The 15,000-nt window shown below is 40.0% G+C and overlaps 1 protein-coding gene across 1 annotated transcript in view; it reads right to left on the bottom strand.

Annotated features, from left to right (window-relative positions):
• The window catches only part of LOC126051806 (protein ELYS-like), a 44,667-nt gene that overhangs the window by 11,925 nt on the left and 17,742 nt on the right, over positions 1-15,000 (bottom strand). The window contains exons 17-26 of the mRNA XM_049831497.1: positions 13,619-13,742; positions 13,450-13,506; positions 12,554-12,700; positions 11,630-11,817; positions 11,313-11,457; positions 11,088-11,219; positions 6,908-7,055; positions 6,678-6,819; positions 6,029-6,115; positions 5,444-5,663 (exon numbers count right to left, since the gene is read on the bottom strand). Of these exons, the coding sequence (XP_049687454.1) occupies positions 5,444-5,663; positions 6,029-6,115; positions 6,678-6,819; positions 6,908-7,055; positions 11,088-11,219; positions 11,313-11,457; positions 11,630-11,817; positions 12,554-12,700; positions 13,450-13,506; positions 13,619-13,742 (1,390 nt within the window). The remainder of the gene's footprint in view (positions 1-5,443; positions 5,664-6,028; positions 6,116-6,677; positions 6,820-6,907; positions 7,056-11,087; positions 11,220-11,312; positions 11,458-11,629; positions 11,818-12,553; positions 12,701-13,449; positions 13,507-13,618; positions 13,743-15,000) is intronic.

The raw sequence follows: 15,000 nt of genomic DNA, 5'->3' as shown, positions 1-15,000 counted from the left end.
TCCTAAATCCCTGCCATCTGAGGCAAGAGTAATGCAATTTTACGTGGCACAAGTGATGTAGTTCTCACGTCAGAAGAAAATTCCTCTGCATTTCACTGCTGGGGCCACTTCAAATTCTCCACTTAGTTGTGTCCCCAAGCCGACCTTTTCTTTAACAGGTACAAAGCTAAATTTTGTTAACGGGTGTCCCAACAAACGCATCGGGCAACTCTGCATCAGGGAGAGGACGTGCTATGACTGGTGGTTCTGTAGCTCTAGGCCTAGAATTGAAAGGAAAATGTAACTGACTTTCACTCCCCTCAAGTCCAAACGTACCAGAATTCAAGTTTCACCTTGAATATACCACCTCTAGGAAAACCATCTGACAACTGCTAGCTTCTTTTTTGCTCTTTATAATTCTGCCTGGTTTTGAGTTAAAAAAAAAAAACAAAACGGCAGAAACGAAGCAGAAACTGGGCACAAAGTGGTAAAAGATTACTATTTGATCACACAATCAAGTCTACCAAAACCTGTACACCAATAGCTTGTTGGCAATCACGGTTTTCATTTCAGCTACCTTAAATTCTGTAAACACATTTACTGTAATGTCAATAGATGTATTTGCATAAATGAGATTATCATAGCAGAAGAACTCTCGCTCCAAGTATTACTTACGATGAATTGATTCTTAAATGTTATATCTTGTAGGTGCAAAAAAGCCAAAGAAAGCTTTATTCAGGTGCCCCTTCCCTCCAAAACACTAACATAATTCAAGTGGATTTCTCTCTCTCTCTCTCTCTCTCTCTCTCCCCCCCTCCAAACACGCAGCTCAAGACTAAACTTTGTTAAAAGGCTGCTTACCTATCACGGCGTGAGCAACTGGTTTTCTGCTCACTTCCTACCCCTACTTCTCTAATTTTTGCCAATACATTACTGATGAACGTATGCACATTTCCTGCACATGCTTGTTTTGTTACTGTTGATAACGGCTTTGGTCCTGCGACTGTAAAGCAAGAGGGGAAAAAATATCAGGCTTGTGTGATCAAAGTCGTGGTCAGTTGTCCATTGTATTTCCCTCCCCTAAAAATTACCTTCTCTTGAGACCGATGAAGGCAAGTGGTAAGGCTTGGCTCTCCCTACGGCCAGCTTCCTTTGAACTCTAGGAAGGATCTTGCCATATTGGTCCAATGTAGAATTTCTGGCAACTGCTCTCTCGCTCAAGGGAGGCTCACCATCATTCTGATGATCAAAAAGCATAAAGAAAGAAGGTAACTGATTACAAGAAGTTCATTGCACACAACTAAAGTATTAGTTCAAATTAAACTGAGTTTGTACCAGCAGAGAGGACAAAGTTTAGCCTCTGCACTGCTCTTTTTCCAAATGGACAAAAAACTTAATGGTATAAAAACCATGCGTTTTATGTTTCTTATGACTCTTTTGGCTTCTTTCTTCTTTTTTTTTTCTTTTTTATTAATGCAACATAAAACATTAGTGTTCAAATTAATTTCCTGAAGAAACAAGGATATGGCATCTTCTTGTCTGCAATGCTATCTCCCATCCCAGTAACTTTTGCCATATCTACACTGCTCTTCTACAAGGCATACAGCTTCAAATGCTACCCCAGATACAGCAACTGAAAACACTGCCATGAGAAATGGCAATCGGCAAAGCAACAGCGATACCTTCTTTCTTCTCTGATTAATCAATCCACGCACTGGACTGAATGAAGTGACACTGCTGTAAACATACCTACACATCTTCATCTAGAAGCGTTCAGGTCTCCTTACGTCAGCTCAGAAAAGATTTTACAGTATTGAATGGGTTTAAAAGGAAGAGAATGAAACCAGCTTAACGATATGGACAATAGTTAGTAAGAAGAAAAAGGTTATAATTCAGAGAGATCACTACTATTCTGTTCAGGTAGGCAAAGGCAAAAAGAGCAGCACCAAGAAGATGGGTCCGTCGTTATTTCCTTACATGAGGAGAGTTTGATGGCGGTGAATGGAAAGAGAGTTTAACACAAGCATCAATATGTAGAATCCCTGCAAAAAGCCATCACTGAATTTGACAGAGACTGACATCGCTTAACTGGCATCCCTTATGTTGTCATTCCCTTAAGTGGATTAAGAAACGGAAGCATATACATTCTTGCTTGTAGGCATGCAAGTCAAACTCCACAGAGCTATTGAGCACTTAAACAATGAGATGGTTAAGCTACAGATTGCATCTCTAAGGATCTATGTGTACTGAGAAGTCCAATTTTTAACTTACACTCGTTTTATTGCATGGAACAAAGTATTTCACAAAGCTATGGGACAATGTGCGTACAGCAGTTAACTTAGAACTAAACTTTCCCTCTTCAAGACTGTTCCCAACTTTGTCCTGCTTCCAAAAGGATTCTACGTCCAATAACCACACGCATGCTGAAAATATTCCACAGTCTGAATCCAACCGGGTTTGTGTTAAATACTGTGGTGGTTTCATGTTAAACAAAGCTTACAGGCTTTTGCTTCGGTTGGTTGATCCTGTTTTTTAAAACACAAACCTTAACCACAAGAGGTGTCTCCAGTAAATTCAGCTCCGATGCTCTTGAAAAATTCTTTTGTGAGATGGAACCAAGCATATTTGATTTCAGTGGGCTGGGTGCCATGAATGAAGTAGAAGCGCTGCATGGTGACTGCCAGCTATCACCCTGTGCTGCAGAACTTGAAGGAACAGGATAAACCAGCGAATCCAGCAATCTGTGAAGATACACAATTGAAAATATCAACATATAATAAAATAAATGAAATAAAATCACGCTGCGCTCAAGACATCTGAGGTGATACATAACAAAAACATTCAAGGAACAAGAAATACAGGTGAACCCTCACTGCTGGGCTGATGTATCAGGCCCATGAACAAGTTACAGGCCTTCTCTTGCTTTTTCATTATTTCGTGACATGTCACACTGAATTTCCTAAATCCCTGCCATCTGAGGCAAGAGTAATGCAATTTTACGTGGCACAAGTGATGTAGTTCTCACGTCAGAAGAAAATTCCTCTGCATTTCACTGCTGGGGCCACTTCAAATTCTCCACTTAGTTGTGTCCCCAAGCCGACCTTTTCTTTAACAGGTACAAAGCTAAATTTTGTTAACGGGTGTCCCAACAAACGCATCGGGCAACTCTGCATCAGGGAGAGGACGTGCTATGACTGGTGGTTCTGTAGCTCTAGGCCTAGAATTGAAAGGAAAATGTAACTGACTTTCACTCCCCTCAAGTCCAAACGTACCAGAATTCAAGTTTCACCTTGAATATACCACCTCTAGGAAAACCATCTGACAACTGCTAGCTTCTTTTTTGCTCTTTATAATTCTGCCTGGTTTTGAGTTAAAAAAAAAAAACAAAACGGCAGAAACGAAGCAGAAACTGGGCACAAAGTGGTAAAAGATTACTATTTGATCACACAATCAAGTCTACCAAAACCTGTACACCAATAGCTTGTTGGCAATCACGGTTTTCATTTCAGCTACCTTAAATTCTGTAAACACATTTACTGTAATGTCAATAGATGTATTTGCATAAATGAGATTATCATAGCAGAAGAACTCTCGCTCCAAGTATTACTTACGATGAATTGATTCTTAAATGTTATATCTTGTAGGTGCAAAAAAGCCAAAGAAAGCTTTATTCAGGTGCCCCTTCCCTCCAAAACACTAACATAATTCAAGTGGATTTCTCTCTCTCCCCCCCTCCAAACACGCAGCTCAAGACTAAACTTTGTTAAAAGGCTGCTTACCTATCACGGCGTGAGCAACTGGTTTTCTGCTCACTTCCTACCCCTACTTCTCTAATTTTTGCCAATACATTACTGATGAACGTATGCACATTTCCTGCACATGCTTGTTTTGTTACTGTTGATAACGGCTTTGGTCCTGCGACTGTAAAGCAAGAGGGGAAAAAATATCAGGCTTGTGTGATCAAAGTCGTGGTCAGTTGTCCATTGTATTTCCCTCCCCTAAAAATTACCTTCTCTTGAGACCGATGAAGGCAAGTGGTAAGGCTTGGCTCTCCCTACGGCCAGCTTCCTTTGAACTCTAGGAAGGATCTTGCCATATTGGTCCAATGTAGAATTTCTGGCAACTGCTCTCTCGCTCAAGGGAGGCTCACCATCATTCTGATGATCAAAAAGCATAAAGAAAGAAGGTAACTGATTACAAGAAGTTCATTGCACACAACTAAAGTATTAGTTCAAATTAAACTGAGTTTGTACCAGCAGAGAGGACAAAGTTTAGCCTCTGCACTGCTCTTTTTCCAAATGGACAAAAAACTTAATGGTATAAAAACCATGCGTTTTATGTTTCTTATGACTCTTTTGGCTTCTTTCTTCTTTTTTTTTTTCTTTTTTATTAATGCAACATAAAACATTAGTGTTCAAATTAATTTCCTGAAGAAACAAGGATATGGCATCTTCTTGTCTGCAATGCTATCTCCCATCCCAGTAACTTTTGCCATATCTACACTGCTCTTCTACAAGGCATACAGCTTCAAATGCTACCCCAGATACAGCAACTGAAAACACTGCCATGAGAAATGGCAATCGGCAAAGCAACAGCGATACCTTCTTTCTTCTCTGATTAATCAATCCACGCACTGGACTGAATGAAGTGACACTGCTGTAAACATACCTACACATCTTCATCTAGAAGCGTTCAGGTCTCCTTACGTCAGCTCAGAAAAGATTTTACAGTATTGAATGGGTTTAAAAGGAAGAGAATGAAACCAGCTTAACGATATGGACAATAGTTAGTAAGAAGAAAAAGGTTATAATTCAGAGAGATCACTACTATTCTGTTCAGGTAGGCAAAGGCAAAAAGAGCAGCACCAAGAAGATGGGTCCGTCGTTATTTCCTTACATGAGGAGAGTTTGATGGCGGTGAATGGAAAGAGAGTTTAACACAAGCATCAATATGTAGAATCCCTGCAAAAAGCCATCACTGAATTTGACAGAGACTGACATCGCTTAACTGGCATCCCTTATGTTGTCATTCCCTTAAGTGGATTAAGAAACGGAAGCATATACATTCTTGCTTGTAGGCATGCAAGTCAAACTCCACAGAGCTATTGAGCACTTAAACAATGAGATGGTTAAGCTACAGATTGCATCTCTAAGGATCTATGTGTACTGAGAAGTCCAATTTTTAACTTACACTCGTTTTATTGCATGGAACAAAGTATTTCACAAAGCTATGGGACAATGTGCGTACAGCAGTTAACTTAGAACTAAACTTTCCCTCTTCAAGACTGTTCCCAACTTTGTCCTGCTTCCAAAAGGATTCTACGTCCAATAACCACACGCATGCTGAAAATATTCCACAGTCTGAATCCAACCGGGTTTGTGTTAAATACTGTGGTGGTTTCATGTTAAACAAAGCTTACAGGCTTTTGCTTTGGTTGGTTGATCCTGTTTTTTAAAACACAAACCTTAACCACAAGAGGTGTCTCCAGTAAATTCAGCTCCGATGCTCTTGAAAAATTCTTTTGTGAGATGGAACCAAGCATATTTGATTTCAGCGGGCTGGGTGCCATGAATGAAGTAGAAGCGCTGCATGGTGACTGCCAGCTACCACCCTGTGCTGCAGAACTTGAAGGAACAGGATAAACCAGCGAATCCAGCAATCTGTGAAGATACACAATTGAAAATATCAACATATAATAAAATAAATGAAATAAAATCACGCTGCGCTCAAGACATCTGAGGTGATACATAACAAAAACATTCAAGGAACAAGAAATACAGGTGAACCCTCACTGCTGGGCTGATGTATCAGGCCCATGAACAAGTTACAGGCCTTCTCTTGCTTTTTCATTATTTCGTGACATGTCACACTGAATTTCCTAAATCCCTGCCATCTGAGGCAAGAGTAATGCAATTTTACGTGGCACAAGTGATGTAGTTCTCACGTCAGAAGAAAATTCCTCTGCATTTCACTGCTGGGGCCACTTCAAATTCTCCACTTAGTTGTGTCCCCAAGCCGACCTTTTCTTTAACAGGTACAAAGCTAAATTTTGTTAACGGGTGTCCCAACAAACGCATCGGGCAACTCTGCATCAGGGAGAGGACGTGCTATGACTGGTGGTTCTGTAGCTCTAGGCCTAGAATTGAAAGGAAAATGTAACTGACTTTCACTCCCCTCAAGTCCAAACGTACCAGAATTCAAGTTTCACCTTGAATATACCACCTCTAGGAAAACCATCTGACAACTGCTAGCTTCTTTTTTGCTCTTTATAATTCTGCCTGGTTTTGAGTTAAAAAAAAAAAACAAAACGGCAGAAACGAAGCAGAAACTGGGCACAAAGTGGTAAAAGATTACTATTTGATCACACAATCAAGTCTACCAAAACCTGTACACCAATAGCTTGTTGGCAATCACGGTTTTCATTTCAGCTACCTTAAATTCTGTAAACACATTTACTGTAATGTCAATAGATGTATTTGCATAAATGAGATTATCATAGCAGAAGAACTCTCGCTCCAAGTATTACTTACGATGAATTGATTCTTAAATGTTATATCTTGTAGGTGCAAAAAAGCCAAAGGAAGCTTTATTCAGGTGCCCCTTCCCTCCAAAACACAAACATAATTCAAGTGGATTTCTCTCTCTCCCCCCCTCCAAACACGCAGCTCAAGACTAAACTTTGTTAAAAGGCTGCTTACCTATCACGGCGTGAGCAACTGGTTTTCTGCTCACTTCCTACCCCTACTTCTCTAATTTTTGCCAATACATTACTGATGAACGTATGCACATTTCCTGCACATGCTTGTTTTGTTACTGTTGATAACGGCTTTGGTCCTGCGACTGTAAAGCAAGAGGGGAAAAAATATCAGGCTTGTGTGATCAAAGTCGTGGTCAGTTGTCCATTGTATTTCCCTCCCCTAAAAATTACCTTCTCTTGAGACCGATGAAGGCAAGTGGTAAGGCTTGGCTCTCCCTACGGCCAGCTTCCTTTGAACTCTAGGAAGGATCTTGCCATATTGGTCCAATGTAGAATTTCTGGCAACTGCTCTCTCGCTCAAGGGAGGCTCACCATCATTCTGATGATCAAAAAGCATAAAGAAAGAAGGTAACTGATTACAAGAAGTTCATTGCACACAACTAAAGTATTAGTTCAAATTAAACTGAGTTTGTACCAGCAGAGAGGACAAAGTTTAGCCTCTGCACTGCTCTTTTTCCAAATGGACAAAAAACTTAATGGTATAAAAACCATGCGTTTTATGTTTCTTATGACTCTTTTGGCTTCTTTCTTCTTTTTTTTTTCTTTTTTATTAATGCAACATAAAACATTAGTGTTCAAATTAATTTCCTGAAGAAACAAGGATATGGCATCTTCTTGTCTGCAATGCTATCTCCCATCCCAGTAACTTTTGCCATATCTACACTGCTCTTCTACAAGGCATACAGCTTCAAATGCTACCCCAGATACAGCAACTGAAAACACTGCCATGAGAAATGGCAATCGGCAAAGCAACAGCGATACCTTCTTTCTTCTCTGATTAATCAATCCACGCACTGGACTGAATGAAGTGACACTGCTGTAAACATACCTACACATCTTCATCTAGAAGCGTTCAGGTCTCCTTACGTCAGCTCAGAAAAGATTTTACAGTATTGAATGGGTTTAAAAGGAAGAGAATGAAACCAGCTTAACGATATGGACAATAGTTAGTAAGAAGAAAAAGGTTATAATTCAGAGAGATCACTACTATTCTGTTCAGGTAGGCAAAGGCAAAAAGAGCAGCACCAAGAAGATGGGTCCGTCGTTATTTCCTTACATGAGGAGAGTTTGATGGCGGTGAATGGAAAGAGAGTTTAACACAAGCATCAATATGTAGAATCCCTGCAAAAAGCCATCACTGAATTTGACAGAGACTGACATCGCTTAACTGGCATCCCTTATGTTGTCATTCCCTTAAGTGGATTAAGAAACGGAAGCATATACATTCTTGCTTGTAGGCATGCAAGTCAAACTCCACAGAGCTATTGAGCACTTAAACAATGAGATGGTTAAGCTACAAATTGCATCTCTAAGGATCTATGTGTACTGAGAAGTCCATTTTTTAACTTACACTCGTTTTATTGCATGGAACAAAGTATTTCACAAAGCTATGGGACAATGTGCGTACAGCAGTTAACTTAGAACTAAACTTTCCCTCTTCAAGGCTGTTCCCAACTTTGTCCTGCTTCCAAAAGGATTCTACGTCCAATAACCACACGCATGCTGAAAATATTCCACAGTCTGAATCCAACCGGGTTTGTGTTAAATACTGTGGTGGTTTCATGTTAAACAAAGCTTACAGGCTTTTGCTTCGGTTGGTTGATCCTGTTTTTTAAAACACAAACCTTAACCACAAGAGGTGTCTCCAGTAAATTCAGCTCCGATGCTCTTGAAAAATTCTTTTGTGAGATGGAACCAAGCATATTTGGTTTCAGCGGGCTGGGTGCCATGAATGAAGTAGAATCGCTGCATGGTGACTGCCAGCTACCACCCTGTGCTGCAGAACTTGAAGGAACAGGATAAACCAGCGAATCCAGCAATCTGTGAAGATACACAATTGAAAATATCAACATATAATAAAATAAATGAAATAAAATCACGCTGCGCTCAAGACATCTGAGGTGATACATAACAAAAACATTCAAGGAACAAGAAATACAGGTGAACCCTCACTGCTGGGCTGATGTATCAGGCCCATGAACAAGTTACAGGCCTTCTCTTGCTTTTTCATTATTTCGTGACATGTCACACTGAATTTCCTAAATCCCTGCCATCTGAGGCAAGAGTAATGCAATTTTACGTGGCACAAGTGATGTAGTTCTCACGTCAGAAGAAAATTCCTCTGCATTTCACTGCTGGGGCCACTTCAAATTCTCCACTTAGTTGTGTCCCCAAGCCGACCTTTTCTTTAACAGGTACAAAGCTAAATTTTGTTAACGGGTGTCCCAACAAACGCATCGGGCAGCTCTGCATCAGGGAGAGGACATGCTATGACTGGTATGACTAGGCCTAGAATTGAAAGGAAAATGTAACTGACTTTCACTCCCCTCAAGTCCAAACGTACCAGAATTCAAGTTTCACCTTGAATATACCACCTCTAGGAAAACCATCTGACAACTGCTAGCTTCTTTTTTGCTCTTTATAATTCTGCCTAGTTTCAAGTAAAAAAAAACCAAAACGGCAGAAACGAAGCAGAAACTGGGCGCAAAGTGGTAAAAGATTACTATTTGATCACACAATCAAGTCTACCAAAACCTGTACACCAATAGCTTGTTGGCAATCACGGTTTTCATTTCAGCTACCTTAAATTCTGTAAACACATTTACTGTAATGTCAATAGATGTATTTGCATAAATGAGATTATCATAGCAGAAGAACTCTCGCTCCAAGTATTACTTACGATGAATTGATTCTTAAATGTTATATCTTGTAGGTGCAAAAAAGCCAAAGAAAGCTTTATTCAGGTGCCCCTTCCCTCCAAAACACAAACATAATTCAAGTGGATTTCTCTCTCTCTCTCCCTTCAAACACGCAGCTCAAGACTAAACTTTGTTAAAAGGCAGCTTACCTATCACGGCGTGAGCAACTGGTTTTCTGCTCACTTCCTACCCCTACTTCTCCAATTTTGGACAATATATTACTGATGAACGTTGCTCTTGTACGCACATTTCCTGCACGTGCTTGTTTTGGTACTGTTGATAACGGCTTTGGTCCTGCGACTGTAAAGCAAGAGGGGAAAAAATATCAGCCTTGTGTGATCAAAGTTGTGGTCAGTTGTCCATTGCATTTCCCTCCCCTAAACATTACCTTCTCTTGAGACCAATGAAAGCAAGTGGTAAGGCTTGGCTCTCCCTACGGCCAGCTTCCTTTGAACTCTAGGAAGGATCTTGCCATATTGGTCCAATGTAGAATTTCTGGCAACTGCTCTCTCGCTCAAGGGAGGCTCACCATCATTCTGATGATCAAAAAGCATAAAGAAAGAAGGCAACTGATTACAAGAAGTTCATTGCACACAACTATCTCTGCTATTTCTAATTAGTGAATACATTTCCTCCACAGATACTGTACAATACCGCCACTGCACAGAGGAGCAGCAAGTTCTACTCCTCGGCACACACCAATTCCACCTGGTAATTTCAGCAAAGGGCACGGCAGACTAGGATAAGAACAGAACCTACAACTTCAAGTTGAAACAATTCTGGCACTCGGCAGAACCTTACTCCGATCCTCTTGTTCTCACCTGCAATTTTCAAATGGCTTACGAAATAGCAGGCTTTCCCTTGTCTTTTTCCTGAAACACCAGTGTCCGAGATGACTGAATGCACAGGGCAACTGCAAATTACGGTGGACGCAATGATGTGAACATTAAAACAAGTAAGAAAAGGCTACCTACACACACCTTCTGGCCGAAGGAAAGTTTTCAAATGCAGGACCTAAATCTTCCAAGACCACCTTATAAGTGCGATTCACTAGAAAACTATGTTTCCGGAAAACAGAAAAAGTATCACAGATTCATAACAGAAGTTTGCAAAACGCAAAATTTAATCTGGCTGTTCTGAGAAATAGAAGTTAGATAAGAATTTCTGTCATCAAAGGGGTAAAACAGAAGTTGTGGAATCCCAGAGCTCATGCTATAACTGGAGGAAATAAAAAGAAAACCAAGCCAGCACACAGATTTTACCTGTGGATTGGCATCCAGACTGCTCTCAGCTAGAAAAATAAAGTTGTGTGTAAGATTCAAGAGGTGACATACAACATACTCTTCATGCCACAGAAAGGAGTGACACAAACAGCGTTCAGCATTCTAAACCATTATTCCTTAGATGCAAACAAACTATTCTAAGTGGAGTCGACAATGGTCTGCAACACTTAATTTATAACTTCACGCAGTAGCTTTGGAGTAGTGAAATATTTTGTTCAACTTTTAGGTTCAGCTGTAACAGAAACTTATTCCTAGTATTTCAAAGAATGGTACAAAAAACAAAGCATTGATTTTTATTTTATTTACTACCAAAAATGGTCAGTAACACCTACCAGAAACCTGCACACTTGACAGAACTTTCATGCTTACCGTAAGATTAACGTTCAATGAACGATTCGACTGCAGCACTGGGATATAGTTGGCACGCTGCACATGGTGGTCTAAAGGAAATCTAGGATTCCGAACAGCAGCGTCGCTCTGTAAAATCTTCTCCAAACACTCCTATGCGAAATAACACATTTCAAAAATCTGTTATGATTCTGCCTCTTCTCTTTTCAAAGAGACCATTAAGATTTTTGTCGTGTCCACACTTACTTGTTCAGTGCCTGTGAAAGGTAGCTTCAGTAAGTCTTCCATTAGTCCCATCTCCTGACAGATTTCATACACGTGTTTTAACAGCTCTTCGATGTTTAACCTGGTGGCATGTTGCCGCAACAGACCCCAAGCCTCCACCACGCACCTGTAATTAAATTTTTTGAGACGTAAAGGCTTACTAATAGTGTAACCAAAAAGATGCCCCCAAACTACTGTCTTCAGAGTTTAAAGGGAAGTTAGGGGATGGTGATTCGTATTATTTGTTCTCCACCTTTCACAATATTTGAATGCCAAAACGGTGGGACAGGTTTCTTTACCTATTGGACAACAACACAGTGAGGAAAAGCCGCACTTCACTGCTGCTTGGCATTGCTGGCTTCATCATCTGTAGGTATCTGAGGGCTCGCCTATGCTCTCCTTGGCACATCAGGGATTGAATAATTCTCCTGTGCTGCCATGACACAGTTTTGATTGTAGCTGGATGAAAGAGCAGGGCCAGTGAATTCTGTAGAGGTTAGAGGTCAGGTGTATTACGATATGCACATGCACGCACGCCACAAGAACATTCAAAAGTATCTTAAGTAAGGGTGGACGTGTCTTAAATAAACTTAGATGACTAACTACTGTAAATAAAAATTCTCAAGTATTTGCAAAAAAAAAATCCAGTTAGCCGTACAGAACAAAGTGAGTGTTTTAAAAGGAGTAATTCACACTTTTCCAGAGTAACCAAATCTCTGTGTACAAACACCACTTTTTATAAATACATTACCAAATAATAAGCTGTTCTCCCAGACAAACAGATATATTAACTTCGTGACAGGCAAAGAACAACCTTCAGCATCAGAAAGAACATGAATTAGGTTGAACAGTCACTTCTGCAGTCTTCTGCCTCAAACCTTGCTGCTATGATCATCGTTTTAATATTTAAAGTACCTAAAACACTGTCTTTGAGAAAGCGCTCCATCGGTCTGCTGAAAACAACCTAAATGGATGGCTTTGAAAATTCAAGTATCAAGCATTATTAAAGTTGATTTCTTCTTTGTTTTAATCAATTTCCTGTCAAAGTGGCTAAAAGAAAATTTCAGATTATAACTTATTGCTGAAGATGTCGTAGCAGTATGACAAAAGGGCTTCTAATGTTGTAGCACCTGTTATCAGCTAAGCACCGATTTTTTAAAATCATTTTACAGATTACAGCTTTGGACTGTAAGGGATGTCTAACTGAACTGTAACGTACTTACTTCGTAATCATTGTGATCTAGAAGCCAAAAGCCTTCAACAAGCTTAACAAGTCCCCAGGGGATAGCAAAGGCAGTTGGGAAGGAGTTGACTGACGTCTCTGTTTTATTCGGAAAGGAATGCGTGATATCTAGCAGCAAGTAAATTGTCTGACATCAAGTATCTAGTTAAGGCTAACAAATTTGGAAGACCAAACATTTATCACATCACGTTTCGAAAAACACAGTGAAATCAGAATATACAAGTGGTAGGAAGCAGAAAACACTGCCGTATTAGTCTGGCCATTTTGAGCTATTATAACCTGAGGACGGTCAGGTCCTAACCACAAAACTGCATGTAATTCTGTATATTTCAGCAGCTTAAAAAATAAGTTTCTGCCCAATGACTTTTCTCTTCTCTCTCTTTCTTATTCCATGTGCCTGCACTTCTAACAGAACAAAAGCAAGCACTGCTATCTGGGCTGGAAGACGGAAGAATTGGGCAAAAATCAGGTACCGGTTAGAAATCCTTCTGCTCTCAAGCAGCACGTATTACTGCATCATCCTAGTAAGCGGCCATTTGCTACAGATACGGGTGCTTTAAAAAATTAAAAACTGTGCTAAGTTTTCAGAAAAACCAAGGGAGATTTTTATCTTTAACATTTCTTAGTAAACCTGTTTTCGCATGTCAGAAAAGACTTTGCAACAAAACATTAAAAAAAAAAAAACCATCAAGAATCCACAGTACAAAGAAATAAAACAATGCTCCTGTCCACATCTCCATTCTAAACTAAATGTTTTCACTTGCACTGTGTTGGAAGCATAAATTCAAAAACGTTATTAAACGCGCAGGTGACAAACATTTAAGAACATTTATGTGCGTATACTGAAGGTGTAGTAAAAATAACGAGAAAGGATACAATTGCATGTTTGTAGCTTTCTTCAATGCCTTCTAGCAAATAGAGATCCAGCAGTGCCTGAAAATGAAAAATCAAAAGTTTTTTAAAAACTCCTGTCTTTCATCAATCATTGGCTTTTGGGTGGGGCTTTGGGGGGTTCGTTGCTGTTTACAGTGAACATAACACTCACGTGTAAACTAGCAGGTGGGTATTTCCCAGTTCCTCCTTCATCTCTCCGCCACAACTTCTCAACTTGGTCTCCTAACTGGGAAACCATTCCATCAATCATCAAGCAGTCAGAATCCCATTTTCCTCTGGAACAAAAGGTAGCAAGGATTTGGAGAGTCAAACACTGATTCCAGCCTCTCAGTGTAACAGATCTCCTCCAGTCAAACCAAACAAAAAAAAGCTCCCACGAGGCAAAGAAAGTGACAAACACACAAAGGCATGATTATGACTTGAAACGGCACATGAAAGGAATGTCTGAGTCAGATGAAAGATCTTTGTTAGATCATACTGAATTATTAGAGGAATTCCAAATAGACATCCTGGAAAGCTCTCCTACTAAGGGACCTTTTCGTTTTCAGGTTTTCTCTTTTGTTGTCTTGTAGTACAAAGGAAGTGTGAACTAAGTTTTTTATGTGCCAGAAATAACCACTCTCCTACTGTCTAACAGAGGAAACGCAACAGTGTCAAAATACCAGGACTATTCTTTAACGCAAGTCTAATGCCTCCCGTTGGAGTGTTCCAATCCACAGCTGTGAGAAGAAGACAACACAACGGAAAGTTCAGATTTTGTTCTCAGCATCTCACTTTTCTTACTGAAAAAAAGTTGTTTTCAGAAAGCTGAGCATACAGGTGAAGTTTAGTGTCATCTTAAGCAGCATTTATGTTTCTATGCACATCCCCATTATGTTTCTATGCACAGACCATTACAACCACGGATGGGTGAACCTTTAAAAATTGCTTTCTTCACAAGTCCATCGCAATCATTGGCTGACTGGGACACTACCCTTTCATTTCCCCATCATAAGAAGCAGAAAGAGCACACTGGAGCTTGTATGCTTCTAAGGAACACCTGAGCCGGTATGTAAGTTACTTGAGAAGTAAGCTAAGTAAGATGAACTTTAAAGTCAATAGCTACTACACCGCAGCTTGCACCTTAACTCATCTTGCAGCATCCTCTTCTTGTTTGCAGTGCCATAGCCTAAGCTTCTTCAGCTCTTTATTTAGTTTTCAGCACAATTTCCAAAGAAAAATCTATTATCGTCTAATCCAAGGCATATCACCTATATGCTAGTGAGCTAGCGCAGCAAAGAGACTTCACGTTCAGCAAGTGACTTTTATCCAACAGCCAGTAGAATGCTAGGTGTGCCAACTACATCGAACTCTATCTCATTAAATCACACAAATGTACTTGTGAATTAGGCCAATACAGTTATTAGCCTTGCTCACTAGTCAATAAACGAGATGAGGTTTGTTTTGTTTTTAAAACTTGCTTTCTTCTCTGTCCAAAGCACCTGTTCTGTGAATGCCGTGCTTTGCTGAACGGGAGATCGCTGACCCTATCCT

Source organism: Accipiter gentilis, chromosome 28 (assembly GCF_929443795.1).
Source record: "Accipiter gentilis chromosome 28, bAccGen1.1, whole genome shotgun sequence".
Classification (NCBI taxonomy): Eukaryota; Metazoa; Chordata; class Aves; order Accipitriformes; family Accipitridae; genus Astur; species Astur gentilis.
The sequence above is the reverse complement of the archived record's forward strand: the minus strand, read 5'-3'. Positions and strand labels throughout refer to the sequence as shown.